The sequence below is a fragment of the Leopardus geoffroyi genome, chromosome B3 (genome assembly GCF_018350155.1).
Source record: "Leopardus geoffroyi isolate Oge1 chromosome B3, O.geoffroyi_Oge1_pat1.0, whole genome shotgun sequence".
Lineage (NCBI taxonomy): Eukaryota > Metazoa > Chordata > Mammalia > Carnivora > Felidae > Leopardus > Leopardus geoffroyi.
In genome coordinates, this window is record NC_059337.1 from 119,487,707 (window position 1) to 119,514,723 (window position 27,017).

Below are 27,017 nucleotides of genomic sequence, written 5' to 3' on the forward strand. Positions count from 1 at the left end.
TTGGTTGTTCATGTTGGTGTCTCATCATCTGCAATTATAAGAGTATATGATGAGCACACAGTAAGAACTTGTTGGTTAACGAAACTGGTTTAGACTCTAACCTGATTTTGAGGCCAGGGGTCTAGCATCTATAAAATGCTTCTTTTCACTTTCACTTCTGTATTGGTTTGATTCCAATTAAAATTAATGAAAAAGATATTTAAAAAAAATTTTTTTTTACATTTATTTATTTTTGAGAGACAGAGCACAAATGGGGAGGGGCAGAGAGAGAAGGAGACAGAATCCAAAGCAGGCTCCAGGCTCTGAGCTATCAGCACAGAGCCGGATGCGGGGCTTGAACTCACAAACTGTGAGATCGTGACCTGAGCTGAAATCGGACGCTTAACCGACTGAGCCACCCAGGCACCCCTTGAAAACAATATTTTAAATGTAATTACTAAGGAAGTTCCTGAGTGGCTCAGTCAGTTGAGTGTCTGACTCTTGATTTCAGCCCAGGTCATTATCTCATGCTTCATGAATTCTCAAGCCCTGCATTACACAGAACTGGACACAGGGTTCATACCCACGAAGCCATGAGACCGTGACCTGAGCCAAAACCAGATGCTTAGCTGACTGAGCCACCCAGGCGTCTCTCATAAATTGTTTTGTTTTGTTTTTTAAGTTTATTTATTTATTAAGTAATCTCTATAACCCATGTGGGACTCCCAACTCATGACCCCAAGATCAAGAGTCACTTGGTCTTCTGACTGAACCAGCTGGGCGCCTTGACCCATAAATTGTTTTTAAGATCCTAAATTATGGGGGCACCTGGGTGGCTCAGTCGGTTAACTATCTGACTTCGGCTCAGGTCACGATCTCATGGTTCATGAGTTCAAGCCCTGCGTCAGGCTCTGTGCTGACAGCCCAGAACCTGGAACCTGCTTCAGATTCTGTCTGTCTCCCTCTGTCTCTGCCCCACTTGTAGTCTCTCTCTCTCTCTCTCTCTCTCTCAAAAATAAATAAAACACTAAAAAAAAAAAAAAAAAAAAATCTAAATTATGACCTGTATTGTCAGAATGTTTTCTTCATTCAGTCCATGTTTGTTGTATGTTAACTATGTATTAGTCAAGCTCTTGAATTTCAGATAATACACACTGTGGAGCCCCTGAGTGGCTCAGTTGGTTAAGTGTCCAACTCTTGATTTCCTCTCAGGTCATGATCTCGAGGTTTGTGAGATTGAGCCCCACCTCCACTGTCAGCATAGAGCCTGCTTGGGACTCTCTCTCTCTCTCAAAATAAATAAATAAACTTTAAAAAAAATGCACACTGTTACACACAGTATAATATAATTTTCTGACTGAAGATATTTTTGTGCCATAATTATTTTAAATTAATAATTCATGAATGTTGTAAATAAGATTATTTGGTAACATCAAAATCAGATATTCTGAAGAAAAAAAAAACAGGTTAACTGGCTGTTATTTCTAATTGGAAGGAAAATAACCACTACCATATGACTTCCTAAGTAGACATGTCATACAATCAAGTTCTTACCTGATTGTGATGTGGTTTTAAAAGAAATTCATAATCAAACGAAGGCAGTAATTATTGTACCTTTGTATTACTGCATGATTTTAGAGGAAAATGATATTTTAACGTTTTTATTTATTTTTGAGACAGAGAGACACAGAGCATGAATGGGGGAGGGGCAGAGAGAGAGGGAGACACAGAATTGGAAGCAGGCTCCAGGCTCTGAGCCATCAGCCCAGAGCCCCACGCGGGGCTCAAACTCACCTGAGCTGAAGTCGGACACTTAACCGACTGAGCCACCCAGGCGCCCCGGAAAATGATATTTTAAATGAAGGCTTACTGGATAACTCCTGTATGTTGTGCATTTTTTCTAAGTCCATCAGGGAAATCATTTTTTTTTTTAATTTTTTTTTATGTTTATTTTTGACAGAGAGAGAGAGCGCGAGCGAGCGAGCATGAGCGGGGGAGGGGCAGAGAGAGAGGGAGACGCAGAATCCGAAGCAGGCTCCAGGCTCTGAGCTGTCAGCACAGAGCCCGACGCTGGGCTTGAACTCACGGACCGTGAGATCATGACCTGAGCCGAAGTCGGACGCCCAACCGACTGAGCCACCCAGGTGCCCCAGGGAAATCATTTTTAAAGGTCTCTTCCATTGATGAATTTATTGTCTGGTCAGGTTGAGAATGTGAACCGTATGTACAGGAAACCACAGTGCAAACAAAAATCAAATTATCACCCAGAACAAGTAATTTGTTTTACATTGTATAAATCATCTGTGAAGTAAAAGGGTGTTCAAAGTGAAGTGGGATTGGTGAGGTCATCATTTATTTACACAGTTGTTGACAGTGTGAGGGCAATCTAGTTGAAATTTCACTGGACTAGTGAAAGTTTAGATTAAGCTATTTTTGTAACTTGTTAGCTATTGGACTAACCTACGGTTAAAGTTAGTCTTGCTACTCACCTCTAAAGCTTTTCCGGAGAAGATTCCATAAATGAGTAACCAAGGTTTTATCCTCTCCGCCTCCCAGAGAATCATGTAGAAGCAGCATGTCGAGCCAGACAGCTTCTCTCATAGCTATTTTTTTCTGAATAAGTTGAAAACTGTGCTCTTAGATATGTCAATATGATTTCTTAAATAATTAAGAGAGAGAAAGGTTGGGGGGCAGCTGCTCCTTATTATTAGGCTTAACCTGAGTTAGATTTGGTAGACTTTAAAAAATATATAATCTGCTTTTGATTGTTTGGTCATGTGTAATTTGTTGCTCATCCAAGGAATTTAACGATGGAAATAAACATTCATGACATGAAAAGTCACCTCCTTTCTACAGTATTCCCTGTCCATCTATTTCCAAGCCTTCTGCAGAATTAATTATCCCGGTCTCTGTTCCCTGGCTTTCTCTTCATTGTCTTATGATATGTAGTGATAATGAGAAAAGGCTATATTTCCAGAGAAGCGTTTGGTGAGGTTTTCTTTTTATGGTGGAGATTTTCCAAGTATATAGTAAACTAAAGTAGAGAGAATGCTATCATGAACCCACATACCCATCTCCCTACCTTCAGGAATTGTCAACTTTCTGCCATTCTTGTTTATCTCTACATCCTTGTATCACACTGTTGTGTTCCTGTTGTGGCTGGAGTAAAATAGATCCTACGGAGAAGGATTTTTTCTTTTATTTCCTTTTTTTTTTTTTTTTTTTAGAGGAGACCTTTTCTATAAAAGAAACACCATTATTCCACCAAACAAAATAAAATAATAATTCCTTAGTGACATCTATAGTCCATGTCCAGTTTGGCCCAAAATTGTGTCTTCTAAAATTAGTTTGTACAAATCAGGATCTCGATAGGATCCCACACATTATTTGGTTGATGTGAATCCTCAGTTTCTTAATCTTCTCTATAACTACACTCCTGACTTCCTCCAAGTCTTTCCCCCATGCTACTGAAGAGAACTGGGTTGTTTGTCCAGCAGGATTTCGCACTTTTTGTGTGTGGGGGTGGGTCTGTCTTTCTTTTTTTAAATCCTCTGTCCCACATTTTAAATTTTGATGATTTTATCCTGGTGGTAGCATTCCACATGTACCTCTTTCCCCCCATATTTCCTATAATCTGATAAAGAATAAATTGAGTTTGGATTCAGTCTTTTTGGCAAGAATGCCAAGTGGTACTGTGTGCTTGCTACTGCTTCACATCAGGAAGCACGTGACCTCCATTTGTTCTAATTTCAGTGAAGGTTAGTGGATTTAGGTGGTATCAGTCTGATCCTTTTTATGATGATGATGGTGATGATGGTGATTCTAATAAATCACCAACTATTTGGTTTCCCTGAAATACAGTCCAAATAGGAATGGCAGGAAAAATGCTAGATTTTCCCCTCCTTTTACTTACTTTTTTTAATGTTTATTTAGGGGGTGCCTGGGTGGCCCAGTCAGTTGAGTGTCCGACTTCGGCTCAGGTTCATGGGTTCATGAGTTCAGGGTCCAATCGGGCTCACTGCTGTCAGTGCAGAGCCTGCTTCAGTTCCTCTGTCCCCTATCTCTGCCCCTCCCCTGCTCACACTCTCTCTCTCAACATGAATAAACATTAAAAATATATATATATATTTATTTTGAAAGCGAGAGTGTCAGCGGAGGAAGAGTAGAGACAGAGGGAGAGAAAGAATTCCAAGCAGGCTCCATACTGTCAGCGCTGAGCCCAACACAGGGCTCAATTCCACAGATCATGAGATCATTACCTGAGCCTAAACCAAAAGTCAGATGCCCAACCTATTGAGCCACCTAGGTGCCCATCCCCTCCTTTTATTTATCAATTTTCAGAACATGAAATGAGTTGAAGTGACTGAGCGCTTTTAAAAAATATTATAGATGTTTATATTTGATGTGTTTCAGTCTACTATAATCAGTATTCTTTTTGACACTCAGAACTGTCCCACCCTTGGTTAGTGGATGCCCTTCAGGTTGCCTCCTGTGTCATTTGACGTGACCCTTGTGATCTTTGGTAATTTTCTTGCTCTCAGCATGTCAAGTTAGCCCTGATTCATTTACTTCTTCATTCTTCAGACTTGGGATCGCATTCATTTCTCCAAAGAGCTCCAGTCCCTTTTAGTAGAAATCTAAGTACTAATAGTACTCATTGTTACTAAGCTGTCATTGCTTCTAGGCCTTTTCTGTGGACAGGGCTGGTATCTAAGTTTTCGGTTTGGTTTTTGAAAAGAGAAAAGGAAATTAATGTTCCTACCAATATGCCCAGTTCAAATTAAAGATGTTAAAGGGTTTTTATTTAATGTATTTGATTTTATATTGATATCTCTCTTCTCTTAATGCTGAAAGGCTTGTTTCCTAATAATTAATGTAATTATTTGCTTCAATCTACAGTAAAGCTAGCATCAAAAGAATTAACTACATGTAACAAGACTGCTGGGTGCAATTTAAGATTTCTCTGCTTCTTTTATATCCTTAAGATATATACTCATGGGGGTGTATAGTCAGAATGTCTTTTTTTCTAAGTTTATTTATTTTGAGAGAGAGAGAGAGAGAGAGAGAGAATGCACGTGAGCAGGGGAGGGGCAGAGAGAAGGATTGAGAATCCCAAGCAGGCTCCATGCCATCAGCACAGAGCCCAGTGCAGGGCTTGATCTCACAGCGTGAGATCATGACCTGAGCCAAAACCAAGAGTCAGACCCTCAATTGACTGAGCCATCCAGGAACCTCAGAATATCTTTTCAAATTAGTTAATTATGGGGGCGCCTGGGTGGCTCAGTCAGTTAAGCATCCGACTTTAGCTCAGGTCACGATCTCACGGTCCGTGGGTTCGAGCCCCGCGTCGGGCTCTGGGCTGATAGCTCAGAGCCTGGCACCTGCCTCCGATTCTGTGTCTCCCTCTCTCTCTGCCCCTCCCCCATTCATGCTCTGTCTCTCTCTGTCTCAAAAATAAAAATAAACGTTAAAAAAAAATTTTGAAACAAAAAAAAAATAAAAATAAAATTAGTTAATTATGTTGGAATTAAAATCAATTTAAAAAATAATAAAACAATTTAAACTTTTGTACTGTGCAGTTGTGCAAACTTTATAAATTCAAGTTATTTTACTTCAATTTTTAGAGATTGCCCTTTTTCTAATTAATTTTGTTTTTCAATATATAAAATATTAATATGGCGTCCCAAAGAATGAACTTATGAAATAAGGTACAAAGTGTCTACCTTCCATCTCTATCCCTTCCCCCTCTCATTTCTGTCCCCAAGGTAACTGTCTTTATTAGTAAAAATGAATACCAAACCTGATCGTTCCATAGTTTCTTTTGAAAATATAAGTAAATATGGGGCTCCTGGGCGGCTCAGTCGGTTAAGTGTCCGACTCTTGATTTCAGCTCAGGTCATGATCTCCGTGCTGGGTATGAAGGCTACTTGGGATTCTTTCTTTCTCTGTCTGCCATCCCCCCACTCATGCTCGCTGCCCATCTCTCTCCCTCCCTCCCTCCCTCTCTCCCTCTCAAAAAAAAAAAAAAAAAAAAAAAAAATTAAAATGTAAGTAAATGTGCATATGTGTTTTCCCCTTTTCCTAATTTTCCACATAAGGTAATACGCTATATATCGTCTTCTGCACCTTACCTTTTTTTGTGTGTGTGGCCCAATACTTCTTTTTTTTTTTAATTTTATTTTTTATTTTTTAAAGTATACATCCAAATTAGTTAGCATATAGTGCAACTGCACCTTGCTTTTTCTTCACTTAACAATATGTCCTGAAGATCTGTCCATAACAATATATAGGTAACTTCTTTATTCCTTTTTATAGCTGAACAGTACTCTATAAAGAGGAGTCCCCTCCATAAAGATAGATATTTGGGTTGTTTCCAATCTTCAGTTATTACAAATAGTGCTGAAATGAATGGACATGTGAATACCCTATTTAATATTTCTGCTGGTATATCTTTAAGATAGTTTCCTAGAAGTAGAATTGCTGGGTCAAAGGGTAAAATGTATACATAGTTATACTAGAAAAAAAAAATTTCAGTGTTTAAGAATTGAAAAGGAAGAAGAATTCCTTTTTCTTCATATATGAATAAGTTATTTCAATAGACATATAGTTGGCCTCCTACTGTGTGCCTGGTATCGTTCTAATTGATGGGGATACAGCAGGAGTTTCTACAGAACTTCATGGAGCATGAAGTTAAATAGAGTTAATTGCAGATTTGGGTAAATGCTATGTAAGAAGTGAATGGGTTGATATGAAAGAGTAGAGTCAGAGGATTCACTTTGGATAGGGTAATCAGGGTAGGCCTCTCTGAAAAGGTGACATTTGAGCTGAGACATGAAGGATAAAAATGATTAATGCCGCCATTTATTGACTTCCCTACTATATTTTTAGATTTTCAGACTTTTGCAAAGTCTGCTCTATAATTCCTTTTTTACAGAGAAGAAAACTCAGAAAACTAAATTACATGCTCAAGACCTTGAAACTTAGAAATAGGGGATGGGATTTGGATAAAATCTAGACCTAATTCCAAAGCCAGATAAGATAAACCTTTTTTTACTGCATTGCCTCTCTTAGCCAGAAAGAAAGCAGTGATAAGTGATTTAACATAGTAAATGGCTTAGACTCTTATTTTAACCTGGCAGAAAGACAGTGTTTTGCTTTTTTCTTTTAAAAAAGCATTGTTCATATTTATTACTGATTACAATTTCACAACACATAGGCTCATTTTATTTTGGAGTATTTGTTATAAGAAAATAGAACTTCTTGTCCAAGCTAAAATTTCAATATCTGTTTTTATTGCTTTCAATTTAATGATGGTTGTATGTTTAAAATACCATCTCAAAAATATCCCTCAGATATTTCTAGCCTATTAAAATGATGCACCTTCTAAGTATCCTATTTATTTCATAAATATTTGTTAAAATTTTTATTAAAGGTACTTTAAAATTTTTTTTTAATGTTTATTTTTATTTTTGAGAGAGAAAGACAGAATGTGAGTGGGGGAGGGCCAGAGAGAGGGGGAGACAGAATCTGAAGCAGGCTCCAGGCTCTGAGTTGTCAGCACAGAGCCGGACGTGGGGCTTGAACTTACGGACTGCGAAGTCATGACCTGTGCCAAAGTCAGACGCTTAACCAACTGAGCCACCCAGGTGCCTCTAAAAGGTACTTTAAAGTGTTTGTTTAACTTTAGTAAATGAAATAACCAAATTGTTCAAGGTTCTATAAATAGAATAACCACAAAATTCATCTTAGGGAGAAATTTTTTTCTTGGTACAAGCACTTATTAAGCACATAAAAGTATTATTTTAAGTGTTAAAACAACCCAGTCAGGTTGATACTGATCGCCATTTTATAGACGAAGGAGCTGAGGCACAGAGAGGCTACATAATTTACTTGAGATCGCCTTCTAATAAGTGATAGGATTTAGACCTAAAGTTCAAATCCTATGCAGTCTTTGGTTTTGTATCCTAAGTATTAAAAAGGTCATCTCAAACAGTAAGCAAATTGGGAACTAATATTATATTCTTCCTTGCTGGTGAGTTAAGTCCATGTTATTGTCCAATGAACCATGCGTGAAGATTCATAGACATTTCCTTTAGTGTCTTAAGCTAGAACTAGCTGCAGTTAAAATGCAGATTCTAATTTTACAAACAAGGCCACCTCTAACAATATTAAAGTGAAATGATATTATTTCCTGGCTTAAAGAAAAATTCTCCAGCAACTATAGGAATGCTGTGGCATGAAGACAGCATCTTAAATCTCTATGCAAGTCATACACAAAGTGTTATTGCGATGAAAAAATAGTGGCGTGAATAATACCTGCTCACAGCCCAAGACACTTGATGTATCTTGGGCCTCAGTGTTTGTTGGATTTTGTAATTTCATGAGCAAGATTTGTATTTTTTTAAAGTTCTATATTTCTGTGTGTTCCACTCGATGTCAAATCTGTATTCTTAGATTGTAGGGTTCCATTAAAAAAAATAAATAATCTCAGCTCCTCCTCCCTCCACTCCCCCTCCCCCCACACACTCATTTTGTATAATATGGTAATGATATCACCGTAGCAGTAATTACGGGTCATCTTCATTTCTTTCATCTCTGCCTGTTCTGATGGCTTCATTCCTTTGACGGAAAAGATTTGGCTCTGGGTGCTATGATTATTTTGTTAAGCGTTATTCGAATAGACAGGAGTGAGAGAAATTAATCAATCCAAATGCAATTAGCATCATGTTTAACCCAGTGATGGACGTCTCAAGGTGAAACAGCTAGGGGAGTTTCAGACATTATTATTCAATCCAATGGTTCTTATCTAAATTATAATCAAGAGAGGTTTTTATTGGCTTCTCAGTGTGAAGATGTAACTCTTTCCCTGCCCTGGGGGTCAAGAAGACCGGGCCTTATTCTCTGTAGACTTTAGTTACTGCCAGCACCTTGAAGTAGAGATGTTCCAAGCAGAAAGTTGTCTTAATGTCCAAGTCATTTGAAATTTATCTGTACTGTGATCTTGCTCTGATTTTCTTGAGAGTGGAATAGAGCCTATGGATAAAGTACTCTAACTTGAGGCAAAATATTTTGTGTACCGATTAAGTCACTTTGGCTAGTTGTTGTTTTATCTTAACCTTCCATGATAGATTTATTGCTCTCCTCATTTTGTGGATGAGGAAATTAAGACTGTGTGAAGCTGCTAGCCTTTGGTCATAATAAGTGTTTCACCACGATGTATTACTATGGATGCCCTGAAGCATGAATGTTCTGCACAGATTTATAAGTGTTTAGTAAAAGTTCTCACCCCAAGAGCATTAATCCATTGCTTTGATCTCATTGCCTTTCATTCAGGTGAGTTTTACCCTTGAAAAGGGAACCAAATGAAACTATGAAGTAGGCCTCTGAACCCCTCTGAAAAGGAAACAAAATACAAATAACTTGTTAGCTCTCATTCCTGGGCACAAATCTTTGGGGTTTTTTTGTTGTTGTTGTTATTTCGGTTTTTTTGTTCGTTTGGTTGGTTGGTTTTTTTGTAGGGAGAAGGATGATAAGGATTGAATATTTGAAATCTGGTCTTGTTTTGCTCTTAAAAGAGGGCAGGGCAAGGAGAGTCAATGGAGAAACACGGGCTTTCCACCTGAATACAACATTTTTCAAGTGCCTGACAATTAAGATTCTTCTACTTCTGCTTTCAATCTTCAGGCATCATGGCTGACACTTCCCATATTTTATGTTCCTGCTTGATGTTTTATACTCTGAGAATAAATCTGTTGGCTGGATATTTCTGTCCTTTTTTTTTTTTTTTTTTTTTTTTTTTGTCGTGAAAAGCCATTAAAATTATTTTCCATATTGGAACTGTCCAAATTTGTTTACCTGTACATTGAGTACTGGTTTTTCTTTTTTATATTATATCTTGGATAAAACATTCTCTAGAAATTGGACTTAATGTGAATTGGAGGGAAAATGTCTGATATAAAATCATCTTTGTCTGAATTCCCTGGAGGGAACACTCTTCTCACTCATCCCACCCTTTTGGAAGAAAAAAGTCCTGTTAGAGAGACAAGACACCCAATAGAAAGAGAATCTGGAAAGGGTGACCAAAAAAGGCTTTTTTGAGAATTGTCAGGATGGAGATTTTCACAGTCAGTGATAGTTTGGTTACAGATGTAGCATCCAGACTGTTCTTTTCTCAGGTATATATTTTCGTCTTCTTTTTGAAATGCTTATTACGCCCAAAGAATAGGCCAAAGCCTCAAGGCTGTTCTGCTTACATTCAAATGCTACATCTATATTTTAGAGAAAGTGAGGTTTCTACTAAAGACTCTTACTTGCGAACTCTACCATGGGTTGATTGAGAATGGTCAGCAGACCTTCTTACAATTACACCACCTTCTGAGGGCCACCGAGTGTCTAAACGAGGCTCCAGGAGACCCCTCCTCATCCATGACGCTATAGTCAGTTCATAGCACCTTCTGTTCTTGACAATGACACCAGCACCAGCTGCTCTTGTGTTAGAGGCATTAAAAAGTGTTTAGCCTTTGACTTGAATTATCGATCACTTACTGGTACGTTTTGTGCGGGCGTCCGAACTGGAGCATGGTGAAGAATCTCCATCTGGCAGACCGCCCCGGTACTGGTCTGTTCTGCACCGGCTGTATGCCAGAGCAACAGAAAAACTTTCCACGTTCCTGGGAGAGAGAAATCAGAATTCGAAATGCCATTGGTTTCCTTTTATTCCCTTCTAATGTATCAAGATAACCTCTGAACAACTAGCTCCATCGCAAGGCCACTTCTGACTTATTTGAATCTTCCCTAATATCCAGCACATGGTGGTCACTTCATGTGACTGACTTAACTATTCATCCTCCCCCCACTTCTTGCTTCTCTCTCCTGCACAGCACACAGTGATGACTAGGAGATCCCTCTTGTCATAGTTATTAGAATGCATTCGAGGTTTCAAGGACGAAAAAAGTAATTTTTAAAAGAGTCAAAACCATAATTCTAACAAATGGCATCATTTCTGTGAAACATCTTTCTATGAAACTAACTAAATAAATAGCTTTTTAGCACACTGATTGAAACTAAACTAGGATTTTTTGTGTTCCTCTTTGCTGGAAGAAGCCCCTGGTGTAGTTTGGGAAGGTAGCTGCCTCTAATACCCAGCATTACTCCGGCAGATTTGATTCTCCAAATTATGTGTGTTACACAGAAGCAAAACATTCATGTGTCCTTTTGTTTTGCATTTGAGATCTTTTAAAAAGTAAAGTTTGACCCCCTTTGCCTATCACGATACTGCCTGAACACTGATTCGGTGCAGACCTGGGACCTCTTGTGAATGGCAGCTGAGGAGCTCCAGCACTCACCTTGGCCAGTGAAAAACCCAAGGAAGGAAGGAGTCTAGACTAAGAACGGTAGTCATATTAACTTAAAGGTGGCAGGGCGGGATTGTTCTGTGGTGCAATTTAAGAGGCGTATGCCACTGAGGAAACTAATGAGGGCCATTGTGCACAACAGGGTTTATCAGTGAGGCAGTTCAGATACCAGTTTGATGGGCAACCAATTCACAAAAGAGACACACATGCACAGTTGGAAGTAGAGTTTGAAGATACATTCCAACAGCAGACTGCAGTTTGGTTCAACCACATCCTGACCACTGCAGTATGATTTCTCTGTTCTTTCATTTTCCCCTTCCTCCTTCCTTCATTGTACATAAAGCAACTGGTGTATGTACACAAGCATATGGCCTTTTTTAAAAAAACTAAATGGCCATTACTGTATTTTGATCAACATTGAATGGATATGGAATGGGGTGAAATACTGGTTCAGTGAAAATATTCCCTTTCCCCATTAGTGGCATGCTCATTCAGCTCTTATTAGCTTGTATTTCAGTAAATTCTTTTGTTCTCACTTTAACAACAACAACAACAACAACAACAAAAACCTTGCATACCTTGTTCATTTGGAGAATTTTAATGTTTTTCATTTGTTATCGTAAAACCAAGGACAGTCGTATCACTTTTTTGTACGTAGCTGTTGCACGTAGGACAGTTTGTCTTTAAGTAGAGATAAATTGCTCTAAAAAGAAATGAATCCTAGATAGTTGTCCCATCAAGTGTCTCTTTACCTAAGTAAACTCTTGTTTGAAATGAAAGAAAGAAAAAGATAGTTATACAGTAGCTAGCATTTACTAAATGCCTATGTGACCTGTTTATTAATTTCACCTGGAACAAATGAAGAACCCAAGGGGGCCCTGGCTGGCTCAGTTGGTAGAGCATGCAACTCTTGATCCTCAGGGTCGTGACTTGAAGCCCCGTGTTTGGTATAGAGCTCACTTTAAAAAAATAAATAAATAAAAAGAGTGAATTTTATTTAAAAAAAAAAAATGAGGAAACTGAAGCTCGGAAAGATGTCTTCAGTGACTTGCCTGCAGTGGTCATTGTAGGAGCTGGGGCTCGATTCCAAGCCTGTCCAGTGCTAAAAGCCCTGCTCTTTCCACGGTGGTATGCCATTTCCTTTGTTCCCTGCCAGTCATATTAGAGTCTCCTGAAAACAGCCTGTTGTACCTTTTCTCCACCTCACAATGTTTTTAATTATGTTGAGGCACAGAAATATTTAAAGTAGTTTGCATTGGAATTGAAAACCAAACATTATGAGTTTCTCCCATTTCATTAAAAAGTTACTTAATCTTTACATTGTTCTCTACATTAAAGCCGAGCAGAATTTTATCAGGCAATTGCCTCAAAGTTATAATCTGGAAAATCTTTCTGTAATGAAACCCATATGTCATGGGCGAAAGGTGCAAAGCCCTGGCAGAGAGGGTTGGTCTCATGAGAGATTCTGCACCCAATCTCGTTAACCAGGGTGCCTCTGGTAATCCCTCATCCCCTCGCTGGTGAGAAATCAATCTGTACCACTGAATCTTTTTCAACCAGCCACCAAGAAAATTTACTGCAGAGAAGGCAGTTTGGGGATAGTCGTTGTGGAAGGGGAGCCAGAGGCAAGGCTAACTGTAGATGGAGGAATTGGAGAAGCTAAAGAAGAGATTGTATTAAGCCACACGCTACCTTCAGAGCAGGCAGGATGCAGTCTTCCCTTCAGCCCTGACCTCCCTAAGTATACCCAGGTATTTACACCTGCCATGAACCTGACAGCCCTAGGGAGGCTATGAAGGGGGTAATAGAAACTGCATAAACCTGGAAGTCACTTGTAGTTTATCCATTTGCTGTCCTTAAATGTGTACAAGTGGTTTCCTCTCCCACATTCTCCGCAGCAGTTCACACATTCACCCTATGGTGACAGTCTATATTGTGACTTTCTCCGTTCATGGTCTGTGCACTGCAATAGAAGGGCCTGTCAATCATGACTTGACATGGAGGTCCTGCTCCTCTTCTGCACAGCATACAGTGTGGTAGCTGATTATCAGTGCATCCCTCTTGGCATAATTTTTGGAATGTGGTAGCAGGGTTGCCTTCCTGTTGAACCTCATCATCCTAGAGAATTAATCCAGAATTTAAAAAATAGTTAAGAAATGTTACTAACTCTAGGTAAAACTCTAGCAATCTTATTGTATCTAGGATTGTCTTATAACACAATGTTGAGAAAGGAGAACCAGGAGAAGAGAGGAACTAGAAGCGTGAAGCTGGGAAGCACGTACTCTTACCATGGCCATTAATGCAAGAATCGTATCAATCTGTAACTAATGGGAGAAGAAGGGATGGCACGAGGCAGGGAAGTAGAAATGTCTTCCTCTCTTCTGTAAGCAAGCCAGAGACATCTCTAAAGGTTTTTCCCTAAAGAGATTTGAAATCTCTAGTGGAAGTTTTTTAGTGAAATACATTTACATATAAAACCCTGCTGGAAGGGGTGTGTGTGTACGCATGCGAGCGTGTGTATGTGTGTGTGTGTGTGTGTGTGTGTGTGTGTGTAAGAGGAATACAGAATAGTAGCAGAAGGCTGTCTTCCTACTCCTAATGGGATTTTGTAGCAGCATGTGCGAGTTTGTTTCAGAAGTCAAAAATGAACAGATGTTGGTATAAATTACCTCTGTGTCTGATGTCTTGCAAATTAAAAGCGCGGTTGGCATCACTAAACAATTTCACTAGGTTTAGGGGGGTGCGGCTAGCGGGCGGTGATTACTATAGCAGGTCGGTAAGAATCTTCACACTGCAGCAAAGCAGGAAGGCAAGGATAAAGAAATGAATAAAATAAAGGGTATGTGAATTAATCAGAGATGTTAACATCTCTGAAAACAAGTGAACAGGAGGGCTCATGCTCTGAAGCTGCCCCAACCCACAGCAATTTCTCTGTGTGCAAAGAGGGGTTGGTGCTTAGGATGTGATTTATAGGGCACAGCCCTCTTTTAGGGAGCAGCTATGTCACAAATTCGTATATCTCCTATATGGGACTGGCGAGTAGGAAAACTTTCTCCCCTCCCATGTAGAAGATGAAGTCTTTGAATTACTTCTACTTTTACGGTGGTTTCTGCAGCTCTGTGTACTTAGATTAGGTTGAAGGGGGAGGAATGATTGAGTGGGGAGAGGGTTGTTAAAAAGGATTGGTTAAATTCAAGGAGAGCTTGCCACTGAGAGACTTTGGAATCTGTTTATTTTGCCTTTTAAATCCTTTTGATCCCTCAAATAGATTGGGTCTTTTTAAATTTTACATCTTAAAATATTGGTCATTCTCCCATTTTGAGAAAAAAAAACAGAAAAGAATCAGGGGGTGTGAAGAGCAGCAGGTAGAAATAATTGGCAAGATCAGTACAGTGCTCCTGGCCCAGGATTTTTAGAGCAAGGCTCTGCTCTACCCAGCAGAGTTTTGTAATACCCATGTTTGGTTCCCAGAGTACCTGCTTCTAGCCATGTTGCAGGATCATTTGATTCTATGTAAAACTCCTTAATAAGCACTGGAGAGTAGGCAGAAAATCCATCCAATAGAAATAAATGATGAGACCCACTCTGGCCAAAAGTATAAGTCAGTTCCTATAGGATCAGGCTGAGGGAAAAGATTCCAAGAAATGGGATTTTTTTTTTTTACATTTATTTATTATTTTTGACAGACAGAGACAGAGCACAAGTGGGGGAGAGGCAGAGAGAGAATGAAACACAGAATCCGAAGCAGGCTCCAGGCTCTGAGTTGTCAGCACAGAGCTGGACACGGGGCTTGAACTCACAAACTGCGAGATCATGACCTGAGCCGAAGTCGGTCGCCTAACCGACTGAGCCACCCAGGCGCCCCATGGGATTTTTAACATTGATAGCCTCCCTTATCACAGTTCACTCATTCATTCACTCCGGAAAGGTGGAGTGTTAATGGTGCCACTAATACCAAGCACGTTCCCTGCTGAATACCCAAGAGAAAAGCAGGGCAGGTGGCATTAGTATGCTGCTCGTTTTACAGATATAGAAACTGAGGCTCAGAGGTCTTGCCCAGCCCAAGGTGTCACCCAGCTGCTAAGCGCTAGAGCTGGAACTTAAACTGAGTTCAGGTCTCATGTTATCTGAATGAAAGAAGTCCATGCTGCCTCCCCTGGGCAAGAAAGTACTTGTTAGGACTTCTCTAGGGTAGTTAGTCCTTGCCCCCCACCTTCATCTCTCCATTAATCTGGCATTACTTCCATCAAAGGAAATTATTTTTCTTGCCAAATAAGTAAGGTAAATTTAGAAGAAAAAAAAAAATCCCACAGTGGAGAGAATGAAGCACTGAGGGCGATTAACAAGTCTTACTGTTTGCCTCTAGAAAGGAAGGAAACTAACATTATTGTGTTCCTACTTGGAATAGTTCTTTTATATATTATCGTTCACCCAGCCAACATTTATTTAGCAGATACTAGGTCTAGCTCTGTACTAGTTGCTGGTAATATAAAGAATAACGAGGGGCGCCTGGGTGGCTCATTCGGTTGAGTGTCCGGCTCTTGATTTCGGCTCAGGTCATCATTCCATGGTCATGGAATCCAGCCCCGCATTGGGCTCTGAGCTGAGCGTGGAGTCTGCTTAAAATTCTCTCCCTTTGCCCCTTTCTCCCACTCGTGCATTCTCGCTCTCTAAAAATAAAATAAATAAAAATAAATAAGAATAATGGAACAGAGTCTCTGCCCCCAATTCTTAACCTTTAGTGCAAGAAGACAAGCATATAAACAAATACTTGCAGGTCTTACAGTTACTTTGTAGGTATAGAGTTTGGTATAAATCCACCAAGGAAGTTTGATTTGAGCCAGGATTTATGGGCACATGGGGAATGGAAGAATGGGCACATGGGGAATGGAAGCACTGGGGCTTCCATTCCTAGGTAATGGGATTTCCTTTCCCTTCGTGGGAGCTCCAGAATTTGTGAGAGATGAGGAATATATGGACTGCAGTTACCAGAAGCTTTCCTATGGCTACAGAGTTTGTATTGTTTTATTTCTCTGTTGTACAAATAAACCAGGAACTACTAAATGTTAGTAGGGAGGGGGAGTAGAGCCCATTCATCTAGCACCATCTCTGGGCTTAAATAAAGCAGCAAAGAGGCTAGGGTGAAGGCCCTTCTCATTCTGCAGGTGCCTCTCCAGCCACCTCACTGATTGGCCAGGATGGGGACATATTCTTAGGAGGCCACAGGCACAGCCTGCTGTGTGCCCACTGCATGGTTGCAGAAGACTTCTGGCCTCCACGACCAACCATTGGACACTTTCAGCACTGCTAAATCTATTTAAGAGATCCCAAAAGAGAATTTTGTGGGGATGAGGATGAAGGGGGTATTATAATACATACGCTTTTTGAGGATTTGCTTGACGGAGCTAAAACAGCGGGCTTCTGGAGTGGCCCTTGTAATTGAGAAATGTTTTACTTTCATTTCGAAGCCTCATATGTAGGAAAGTAGCTGTATAAACCCTCATGTAACTACAGCATTCAAAGATTGATGGTGCTGAAAGTCAGAGAAAGACACATAAACCTTGCCTGGCTATATTAAATATCTAAGGACTGACAATGCCAAGAGAGAGAAGACCAAAGCTCTATAAACCCTACTTTATTACACCATCCACAGATGAACTGCACTGAGGGAATATAAACTCCGTTATACTACAGCATCCAGGGACTACCACTGCTGGGAGATGGGGTAAATGATCTCTCATTTTGATTTGAGATTATAAATGTCCAGAGACCAACAATCCAAAGAAGACTCTAATCTTGGTTGGATTGTAGTCTCCAAGAGCAAACCCCCTGACATAGTGAACATGAGTATTAGGTTACATTCTTTTTTTTTTTTTTTTTTAATGTTTTTATTTATTTTTTGAGAGAGAGAGACACACACAGAGTGTGAGCGGGGAGGGACAGAGAGAGAGAGGGAGACACAGAATCCGAAGCAGGCTCCCGTCTCCGAGGTGTCAGCACAGAACCCAATGCGGGGCTCGAACTCACAAGCTGTGAGATCATGACCTGAGCCGCAGTCAGACGCCCAACTGACTGAGCCACCCAGGCGCCCCTATTAGGTTTCATTCTTGAGAGAGAGGTAGGTTTGGAGGAATTCCCTGGAGACTTTTTAAAAATTTATTTATTTGGGAGGGGGAGAGTGCACGCAAGCTGGGTTGAGAGGAGAGAGAGAGAGAGAGAGAGAGAGAATCCCAAGCAGGCTCTGCACTCTCAGCACAGAGCCCAATGCAGGGCTTGATCCCACAAACTGAGATAGTGACCTAAGCTGAAAACGAGTCCAAGGTTTAACCTACTGAGCCACCCAGGCGCCCCTCCCTAGGGATTTTTTTTAAAAGGTAGATGATAAAGTCTTCCCTGGTTGGCCTGTGTCTTCTAGCAATTGTCAGCTTCAGAAGAGCTTTGTACAGTTTTAGTAATTAGTAGTTGTTCATCTTTCCCTCTTTTTGGAGGTTAGTGGTGACTGAGTCTGTTATGGTCACACCTTTGTATACAATTTAAATCAACCTGCATTTTTAAATTACATTTTCCTGAGATCTCCTTTCCAGATTTTGGGTTTTCATTGATCTTCCATTTGTTGTGATTCCAGCCAGAGAGATGACAAGGGGGAAATTTCTCAACATTCTGGAGAAGCCCAAGAAGTAGCAGCTGCTTGTGGACAGGATGTCCTCGGGACCGGAACCATGCTCCCCTCCCAGTGCAGCTGTGACGATGTGCAACTCTCTGCTTCCTGGCGAGAGGCCGGAGAGTACACCTCCAGGACTGACCCTCTCCCCCCGTTCCTGGCATTCTGCGTCTCGGAGGACATTCGGCGGCAAGAGAGGAATCTGCTTTACAGATTCTCTACAGAAGGATCAAGTGCAGTTATTCAATCAGCTTCCAGACTTTGACCGGCTCAGCCTTGGATGTGGGGAACACCAGGGGGCGTATCATTCTTAAAGGTCAAAGTGCTGCTCTCTTGTTTGAAGAAGTCAGTCAGGAGCCCCAGGATCTTACAATTGATTTGATTTGGTGATGGCAAAGTCATTTGTGAACACGTTGTTTGGATGGGTTCTTTTGACTTGTACTTGATATCTTAGGAAGTATTTATGGTGAGGAGACCAAGAGACCAATCAGATTCTGAAACAGACCAGGCAACCTGACCTGTGAACTCTCCAGTATATACTGGGTTCCAAGAATCCCTAGCTGGAGAAGCCAGAATCTTTTTGAAATGCACACCTGCTTTAAAAGTTCTGTACCTCCCACGATAACCCCATCCCCCAGTGCCTTTCATTCCCCACCATCCGTTCTGATTCTAGGAAAAGGGGATCCCTGTGTATCAAGTCCCTACTGGGATTAGCTAGTGAAAGGCTCATACAAGGTTGTATTGGATTCTAGACCTCAAAGACTGAGTTAAAGATGAAAGAAAGGACTTTTGAGTTCTAGCTAATCTGTTACAATTTCAAACAAGATTCAGTATGGCCTAAAAGGTAGGAGAAGAAGGTTGTTTGCAGGAGTTCCCATTTGATGAAAAACTAGAAACTCTACTTGACGTGAAAGGAATGTGCTGTGGAACGGTGGCAGTGTTTTGTCCCCTTGTCCCCTCTCGTGGCACGTATCAGATATTTCACCAATGTAACGGAAACACACACACACACACATGAAAGGAAAGGGAGAATTTCCTGACTTAAATACAACTCTTATGGAGCTCTTTGCCAGTCATCTGTCCCTGTGTTAAAACCTGAAAACCTAACCCATGCGTAAAATTGATTACACACGTTCTCCATATTTTGTCTTATAAGGCAGCCCCCAGCCTCTAATGTTCTGTGAAGTACATGAGGTTTCCTAAACTTCATGCAGGGAACATCCATGTGGCAGTTGTCTGATGGTGTTTGGATACAAGGAAAGTTGTGGGTGAACTGTTGGTCCTGAGTGTCTGTGCTAGGGTGCAGCACTGTTCAGTTTAATAGCTGGTCCGTTAACTATTTCTGGCATTTGTGCCTTGTTTCCCATGCTAGAATTAGTGTTGGATTTTTTTCTCTCATTTTTGCCATCCATGCAATTTTATGTATTGATAAGGGAGACAAACTGAACACAAGTCACAAAGGGTAAGTATGAGAAAAGACATTCTGCCTGGATGCGATATAGAAATTCAGTCTGGAGAGGCATAGATTTTAAGTTAAGCTTATTATTGGCATTCCTTTTTCCTCTAAATACGGTTGAAGTGGGAGAGGGAGAAATAGAGAGTGGGAGGGGAGGGGAGGGGAAGACAAAAAACAGTGCCATAACGTCACATTCTTCCTTTGCTCTGTTTTTGAGAGTTGATGATATCAGGCACTTTTAAGTGCTTGGGGAAATTGAAAAATATATGGAGAATATGAGGATACCTCCCCAAAACCAACTCAGGTCTGTAACCCGAGGCTTTGTAGTTGGTTTTCTGGTCTGCTTTGGCCTTTCTTTTACTGTCATCTTATTCACCAGCACTTAATGTAAGTAGATGTTTTAGAATTGCGATATTTATTGGTTTTGTATTTGTCGTCCTTAGAAATGTTAATGATGTATTTTTATATTGATATTATAAATTGATGTATAGTTGTGTGTGTGTGTGTGTGTGTGTGTGTGTGTGCGCGCGCTTCAGGGTGTTAGACGACTGTGCTTTGTATATGATGGTTTCTGTGTTGTCATAATAAATACGTCCCTTTTATAGGAGAGTGAGTTTTTCCTCAAAGGGCCACGTTGCATATTTAAAGCATATGCTTCATCACAAAGTACAACTGTAATGATAAATAACCTGCTGGTTTCCCCTCTAATATCACAGTGGGTGGTGTGGGGCTTTATGACCATCTACTACTTGGTCTCCCGGCTTCCAGTCTATTCTACCAGCCATCCAAGCTCATTACTACTCAACTCCTTAAAGTATTTTTTTTTTTAAGTTTTGTTTAAGTAATCTTGGCACCCAACATGGGGCCCAAACTCACAACCCAAAGATCAAGAGTCACACGCTTCTCCAACTGAGCCAGCCAGGTGCCTCTCAACTCCTTAAAGTACTCCTTAAAAACCTTTAATACCTCCTCATGTCAAATAATAAAGTCTGGGTCTCTTATCCTGGCATTTAAAACTCTCTGCATGTAATCCTAATCAGCCCTCTTCTCCAATATATGAAGTCTCGGTTCCAGTTAATCTGAACAATTCCCACTTCCTCACTTGAGTGCCTTTGCTCATGCCATTTGAGTTCCTAGAAAGTCTCGAATCCCTTTTGCACATATCAGACCTACCCTTCCTATTAACACCTGATGAACCAGCTGGAAATAATCCTTCCCCTTCCCCCCGCATTCCTACAACATTTATGTATAACATCCTTACAACTCTTCCCAACCTAGCCTTATATTTAAGTGATCTGAGTGCATATCTAGTTATTCTTCTGTGTCTTCTTTGAACCGGAGGGGTCAATACCTGCCTGTGGACTTCCAATTATACATGATGGGCTGAAAACAAATATTTCTCTGCCACCTCCTAAAACTCTTAGCGTGACTTCCTTTTCAACTCCGCTCAAGAACTAGAGAAGAACAAGTATTTGTACAAGTGCTGTCCCCCATTGATAGTTTACTTGCCATAGAGCAGAGCATCATGCCCTTTTAGAGAAACATTCTGTTTGAGAGAAGTAAATTGCGTGGCATCATTGGCTCCTCATTGATTTCCAAGAAAACAACTGGGTGGGCAGTAGGTTTCTTTGATCTGGAAAAGCACGGCTGGCTGGCTGACTGACAACGGGGACAGCATTCAGACTGTTCTGTCCTAAATCTTTATAGAAGTGGCTCAGTCGGTTAAGTGTCCAACTTCGGCTCAGGTCATGATCTCACGGTTCATGAGTTCAAGCCCTGCGTCGGGCTCTGTGCTGACAACTCAGAGCCTGGAGCCTGCTTCGGATTCTCTGTGTCCCTCTTTCTCTCTGCCCCTCCCCTACTCGTGCCCTGTCTTTCTCTCTCAAAAATAAACATTTTTTAAAAATGAAAAAAAAATTAAATCTTTAGAGAGTATTTTCCCAGTAAACAATTATGTATCATTTGCCCACAGGTTGGTTTTGCCTTTCCCTTTGCCATTCTGAATGCCTTCCCTGTAGAAGCACCTGTTGTTGACTGAGCAGCACTGTCTTGAGAAGAATAGCATTGGTGCGTGGAGGCGCGTTTCCAAATTCTTATTCAAGTCTTTGCTCATCAACCGTCTTACTGCTTCTTGCTCACTTCAGGCTCAGATTCTTGGCCTCTGCTGACTTACTTGGCCTTCCTTCCATCATTAGAGCACTAAAAGTTCACAGGCTATTAACTGTATTAATATCAAGATGCCATTATTAATTTTTCTTTATCTTTTTGTTACCCATTTGTCATATTTTTTAAATGGACACTTGGTAACTGCTGCTTGTTTGTGGCCCTCCAGCTGCAGCTTATTGGAGCTCCTCTGGCTTCCGGGCAATGAAAACAGAGCTGGTGAGTCATTCCGTTGCCTCTACACTTATGAAGGGTGTTTGGACTTTCACAGGAGCTTTGCAATGAAACCGAGAAATTACCTTCCCAGTGCGATGCTCTGGGCCCTCTGTTTCCTCCAGGATTCAGGCATCACAGAAAAGAAACAGGCAGAACAGGAAGGGAGGAAATGGGCTGGTGGACTGAGGTGAATGGGTGGTCCCAGTGGTCACAGGACATGATTTCTTACCAGCTTTCAACTTCTACACAAAATCTACCTACGAGCATTTGGTTACGTCCTCCAGTTTCTGTTCATCCTCTGCCAGCTATAAGGCCCCTGCGTGGGCTTCATTTCACCAGAGAGCCTCGTAGCCCCCACCCCAAAGAGTGGCCTCTCCGAGTTTGTAAGTTCTGACTGACCTGAAACTGACTTTTCCTACCTGTGTAGGCTTTTTGGCACTTTGGAGATGTGTCCCCGACTGTGCCCAAAGAGGCCACCAGCCTTCCCACTCTTTGCCCAACACTTTTTCTTCACGAGCAGGGTCATTTGGGGGCTTCAGGTGGCACCAGGTGCAGCCGGGAGGCTCATGGTTGGCTCAAGTGCTGGCAGAGCCTGTTAATTAGCACACGAACACCCCAATGCTCCATTAGCCAGGCCAGGCATTCGGAACCTTCCCCTCCTGTGGGCCCCTTCCTCCTAATGAGAGCTGGAAGAAGGGCCCTCACAAAACACTGCCTCAGAATAATATTCCGCTTTGTCCCCACCAGTAACCAGGGCTGACAGGATCACTCTGTCCATTTCTCTTCTAATTAGCACAATTCCAGCATGGCCTGAGCCAGCAAATGGAGAAAAGCGATCAAAAGCGATCGGACAACCGTACCGAATCACAAACACAAAGAGGGCCATTCCCTGTAATTAGGTGAGACAATTCCTCAGTCTTTTCTCGGCTGGAGTTTGCCGCTAAGACTCTTGCTGTTTGGGTCCCAGCAACACAAGTTACATGTCTCCCTGGGACACTAATAAGCCCCAAATTGTCTTCCGCTTCACACAACTCTAACCAGAGGACAGATGCCAGGGGGAGGGGGGACACACTGAGGGGACAGGGTGTCTAAACAGCTAAGCAGCTGCTGCAATGTCTCCCTGACTCCAAAAGGCAGACACTGGGGCTGTGGGCAGAGAGGGAAGAGGCCGTTGGTTTGAGAGAACTGCTCTGGGTGCAGCCTGGTCCCATTGCCTGGGCGGCTGTCTGCAAGTGCTGACAATTCCAGAACCTCTGGAGAGACCCACCCTCTGCTACTTGCCTCGCCCTGTTCATTCGCCCCATCTTGCCTGTTGTTCCCTTTTGGTCTCCTCATTCCCACTCCCACATGTCCCCACTGGTGGCATCGTGGACAGCTATAACTGTGGCACCATCCCTGGCCCTGCATTGAAGGCCTATACACCTGTAGTGCATGATCTCAAGGCTGGCCAGCGTGCGGCACCCCCGTGTGCATTCTGGTCTCAAAGAGCTCATGACCTGGAAGGGGCCCTCGCTTCCAGCACCCATCACTTCTGGGTCTTTGGCTCTCCCATAGCCCCTGCTTTCTATCCCCATTCTCTCTCCTGAAAGATCCCTGTTTTTCAAAACAGAAAAGTGGCTCATCAACTGCCAGGGCAAGAAGCCACAACTGGCCACACTCCATATGGCTCAGAAGTTGGCCACTTAATAAACAGAAATTGCTCCCCCAGGACTACAGCCCATTATGGGGATTACCAGGGGTGATACAGCCATGAACTTGGTCATAGCCAGGGACAAAGGAATGCAGGGGAGAGTGGCAGTTTGGAATCTCAATTAAACTTGAGCTCTGAGCCGAGTTTGACTCACACATATTTTCGTCTTCTCCTGCTCTCCATTTTCTGTTTTGATCTATACTCGATGCTTCTGAAAGTGACCTCCAATACCAGAAAACCAAGGAGCCAGAAAGCTCCAGTAATCAGAGTTACTTTGTTGTTTTTCCATCTTCCCTGTCTGCGACACACAGAGGTAACAATAAGATTGGACTTTTTAAGTAACTTTTAGGAGATGTCAAAGAATCTGATCCAAATTTGTTCAGTCTCTTATAGTTTCTTTGGTTATAAACAGAGCTTAGAATAGTAGCTGGCACATAATAAGTGCTTAATAAGAATTTGTTGGAAGTATGAATTGCACCATGATACTCAGTGTTCATAACTTTGTTAGTCTAAGGTAAGAGCTTGGATCTTGAGAGAGAGGCAGGGTGTGGTCATACAAGTCACTTCTCTCTGTGCCACAGCTGTCCTTGGGGCCTTTTCTACTTTAAAGAGGCAGGCAAGCATTATGCATAAGGGCATACACCCTGATGTCAGACTGCCTGGGTCCAAATCCTACTTTTGCCATCTGCTAGCCATGTGGCCATGAGTAAATTGCCTAATCTCTCTGTGCCTTAGTTTACCCACTTATAGAGTGGGTCCAACAATAGCATCTGACTCCTAGGGTCACTGTAGAGATGAAATTAGTACTTGGAAGTGTTTAGAACAGTACTCGGTCCTATCTTCCCCGTTATATAAGAGCTTGATGGATAGATCTTTAAAACTGGATTCAGTGTATTATTTAATTATTTTATTATACTCACATTTGGTAAAAATTGGTATGTCTTACAGGGAACATACAGTAACTTTTGGTTATGTTGAATCGTTGAAATAGGCTAAGCAGAGAACCCATTTCTCTCACTCTTCAGGAGGGCTGACAGTCCACTGAATACTCTTGCCCCCGTCCTTCCACCCCCTGGGGCAGCCGGTGCTGGCACGGACACGCAGCAAATACCACTGTTGACTCTGCAGACGGTGGCATTGAAGACTATTTATTGCTAACGAACAAGGGAAGGAAAGGTGTTCTGTGTGACAGTCAGTGGCAGATTTCTGAGCTGACACTGAGGTCGGCATTAGCCTCAGCTCATTGTGCTTCACTAGTCTTGATGGTCCTAACAGTTGCTGGGCATTCGTACTATTCCAGTTACTACACAGGAATGCTCTTCTCTGTCTTGTTCTTCCCCCTCTCCTCACCCCACCCCTACCGCAATCCCTCCATCCTTCTTTCAGATACTCCCTTCCCAGGACTGAGCAGGTTTCACTTGGGCCTGGGCTCCCCCCTAGCAGCCTCCTCTCAGCTTTGCTTCTTTGGGAGCCCATGGAGAGCAGTCAGCCTGACCTGACTCTGCAGCCTGGGGCCTCGGGGTCAAGCAGGGCTGAAGGTCACATCCCAGGCCCTTCCCGGATACAGCCAAGCCCCAGGAGCCAAGCGGCCTGAGCCAGCGGCTTCACACAAAGGAGCAGCTGAGAAGAGTCAGGTTGGAAAAGTCAGTGACTTTAGGCTGAGTGGAAATGAGAAGCATTGGCTACGGCCACCATCAAAGCCCTAGGCAGGGCCATGAGGGATGTGCAGGGGTCAGAACCATGAATGGTCTCTGAGGAATGGGGTGGTTCATGGGAAAGCAAGCTCCCCAGAACTTCTTCCTTGGCCTCCTGCTCCCCTCCATCTGTCTCTGCTGTCACACTGCCTCTACCTTCTTCCTGGCTGACCCTCATCCCTTGCTTTTCTCACAGTGCCACTTGCCTCAAACCAGCTGGCCCAAAGGTCCTTCATACCTCGAGCTATCGATTAAATTATGGTACATTCACATAGCAAACTTTTATGCAGCCAGTTAGTACGTTTGCAAAAAGGCTCTAATTCCATGGGAGAAATGGTTTGTCATAAGGGTAAGTGAAAATAGCAAGATGTAAAATTATAAATGCGAAATGATGTCCAGTATGTGGGGAGGGGAAATTGAAAGGAAATAGACCAAGGTGTTAACAGTACTTGCTGCCTGATGAGAGGATTGTGGGTAATATTTTTTTCCTACATTTCCAGACTCTTTACAGAAGCATGTGTTGTGTATATAATATGGGAGGGGAAGCCTCTGGAGCTGAGGATAGAGGGCTTCAAAGGTCCTGCCTATCCACCCAGCCTATTTAACATGCACATGTACGTGCGGACACACAGAGCTCACCAATGACATTTGTTTATAGTAATGAAGTTTGTTCCTGTGTATGAAAATGTCTGTCAATCTGTAAACCTCGAAGTATTTACTGAGCACCTACTGAGCATCCAGCCCTGCCCCAGACCCTACTCCATCACGCGTAATATGGATGAAATGACTTGTACCCTAAACACACTTAGTCCCAGGGCCCAGCCCTCCTCACACGCCACAGAGCCTTTGCTCAGGAACAGAGAAATGTTCTCTCAGTACGTGTTCAGTGTTGCAAAATAGCTCTTTTTCCTCAGCTCATCCCCACACAGAAAAATTTACCTCACCGAATTTTGCTGTGGACTCTTAAGGCTGAAATTTCCCCAGCTCTGGGGCATGCCAAACATTAGCTCGGACCTTGTGCTTGTGAGAGTTTCCTTCACTGCTTTCTTCCTGCTCATTTTCCTCTTCCCAACTGGGAGAGCAGGAAGAAAAAGAGGACCTAGGAGCCAGGAGTAGGCATGGGACAGGGCGCTCTGGAACGAGACTCTTCTATTTTCATCCCACACCACCAGGCAGAGAGGCGCTGCACCCTCAGGAAAGAAAATGAAATGTCTTCTGTGCACGTTGGGGTCTGAGGGACACAGGGGGTGTGCAGGGGGCGGTTGTCACCTTTATTGGGAACAAGTGTGTGTCTGGTCCGTTTCCCTGCGAGACGGGAAGCAGAGCCACGGAACACTGATAAAGAGGGGATGAAAGCATAGAGCCAGGTGACAGGAAAATCATGCAGAAGAGCGAACTTTGTCCTCAAGAAATGGCTCGTCCACCCCAGACCCAGGCACCTGGAATACACAGGCCCAGGCATCTGACTGGGCCTTGCAGGGCCTTTGGGAGGCTTGGTCCTCATTTTCCTTCAACAGAAACAGATGTCATGATGAGTAAGAAAAACTCTGTGCCTGAGACACCTGCCTCCCCCTCCAGGTCACCGGTATGTGCCCTTGTCCATCCTGTTTCCCAGAGAGGTGCTCCTTTCTGCCCAGTTCAGGATAGCAGAACAAAGGGAAAATATCAGCCACACACAGCCCCGAATCCTGCCTGACCGTGAGGGGCTTTCAGCCTGAAGAGGAGGGGTGGCCAGGTCTGGTCAGCCCTCCAAAGGAGAGGGGAACATGCCAGAACAGACAGCCGAAGCAGTTGTTACAACGTG

At 42.3% G+C, this 27,017-nt stretch overlaps 1 protein-coding gene and 1 long non-coding RNA gene across 4 annotated transcripts in view; one reads left to right on the forward strand and one right to left on the reverse strand.

The window, feature by feature from the left end:
• The window catches only part of LIN52 (lin-52 DREAM MuvB core complex component), a 111,875-nt gene extending 91,778 nt beyond the window's left edge, over nucleotides 1–20,097 (forward strand). The window contains exon 6 of the mRNA XM_045448208.1: nucleotides 17,959–20,097. Within this exon, the coding sequence (XP_045304164.1) occupies nucleotides 17,959–18,014 (56 nt within the window). The 3' untranslated portion in view covers nucleotides 18,015–20,097. The remainder of the gene's footprint in view (nucleotides 1–17,958) is intronic.
• Nucleotides 9,061–27,017, reverse strand: part of LOC123582015 — a 34,338-nt gene continuing 16,381 nt past the window's right edge. For all 3 annotated transcript variants that reach the window (XR_006704147.1, XR_006704146.1, XR_006704148.1), the window contains 2 exons: nucleotides 14,003–14,124; nucleotides 9,061–13,451 (listed from right to left, as the gene is read on the reverse strand). This is a non-coding gene — a long non-coding RNA (uncharacterized LOC123582015). The remainder of the gene's footprint in view (nucleotides 13,452–14,002; nucleotides 14,125–27,017) is intronic.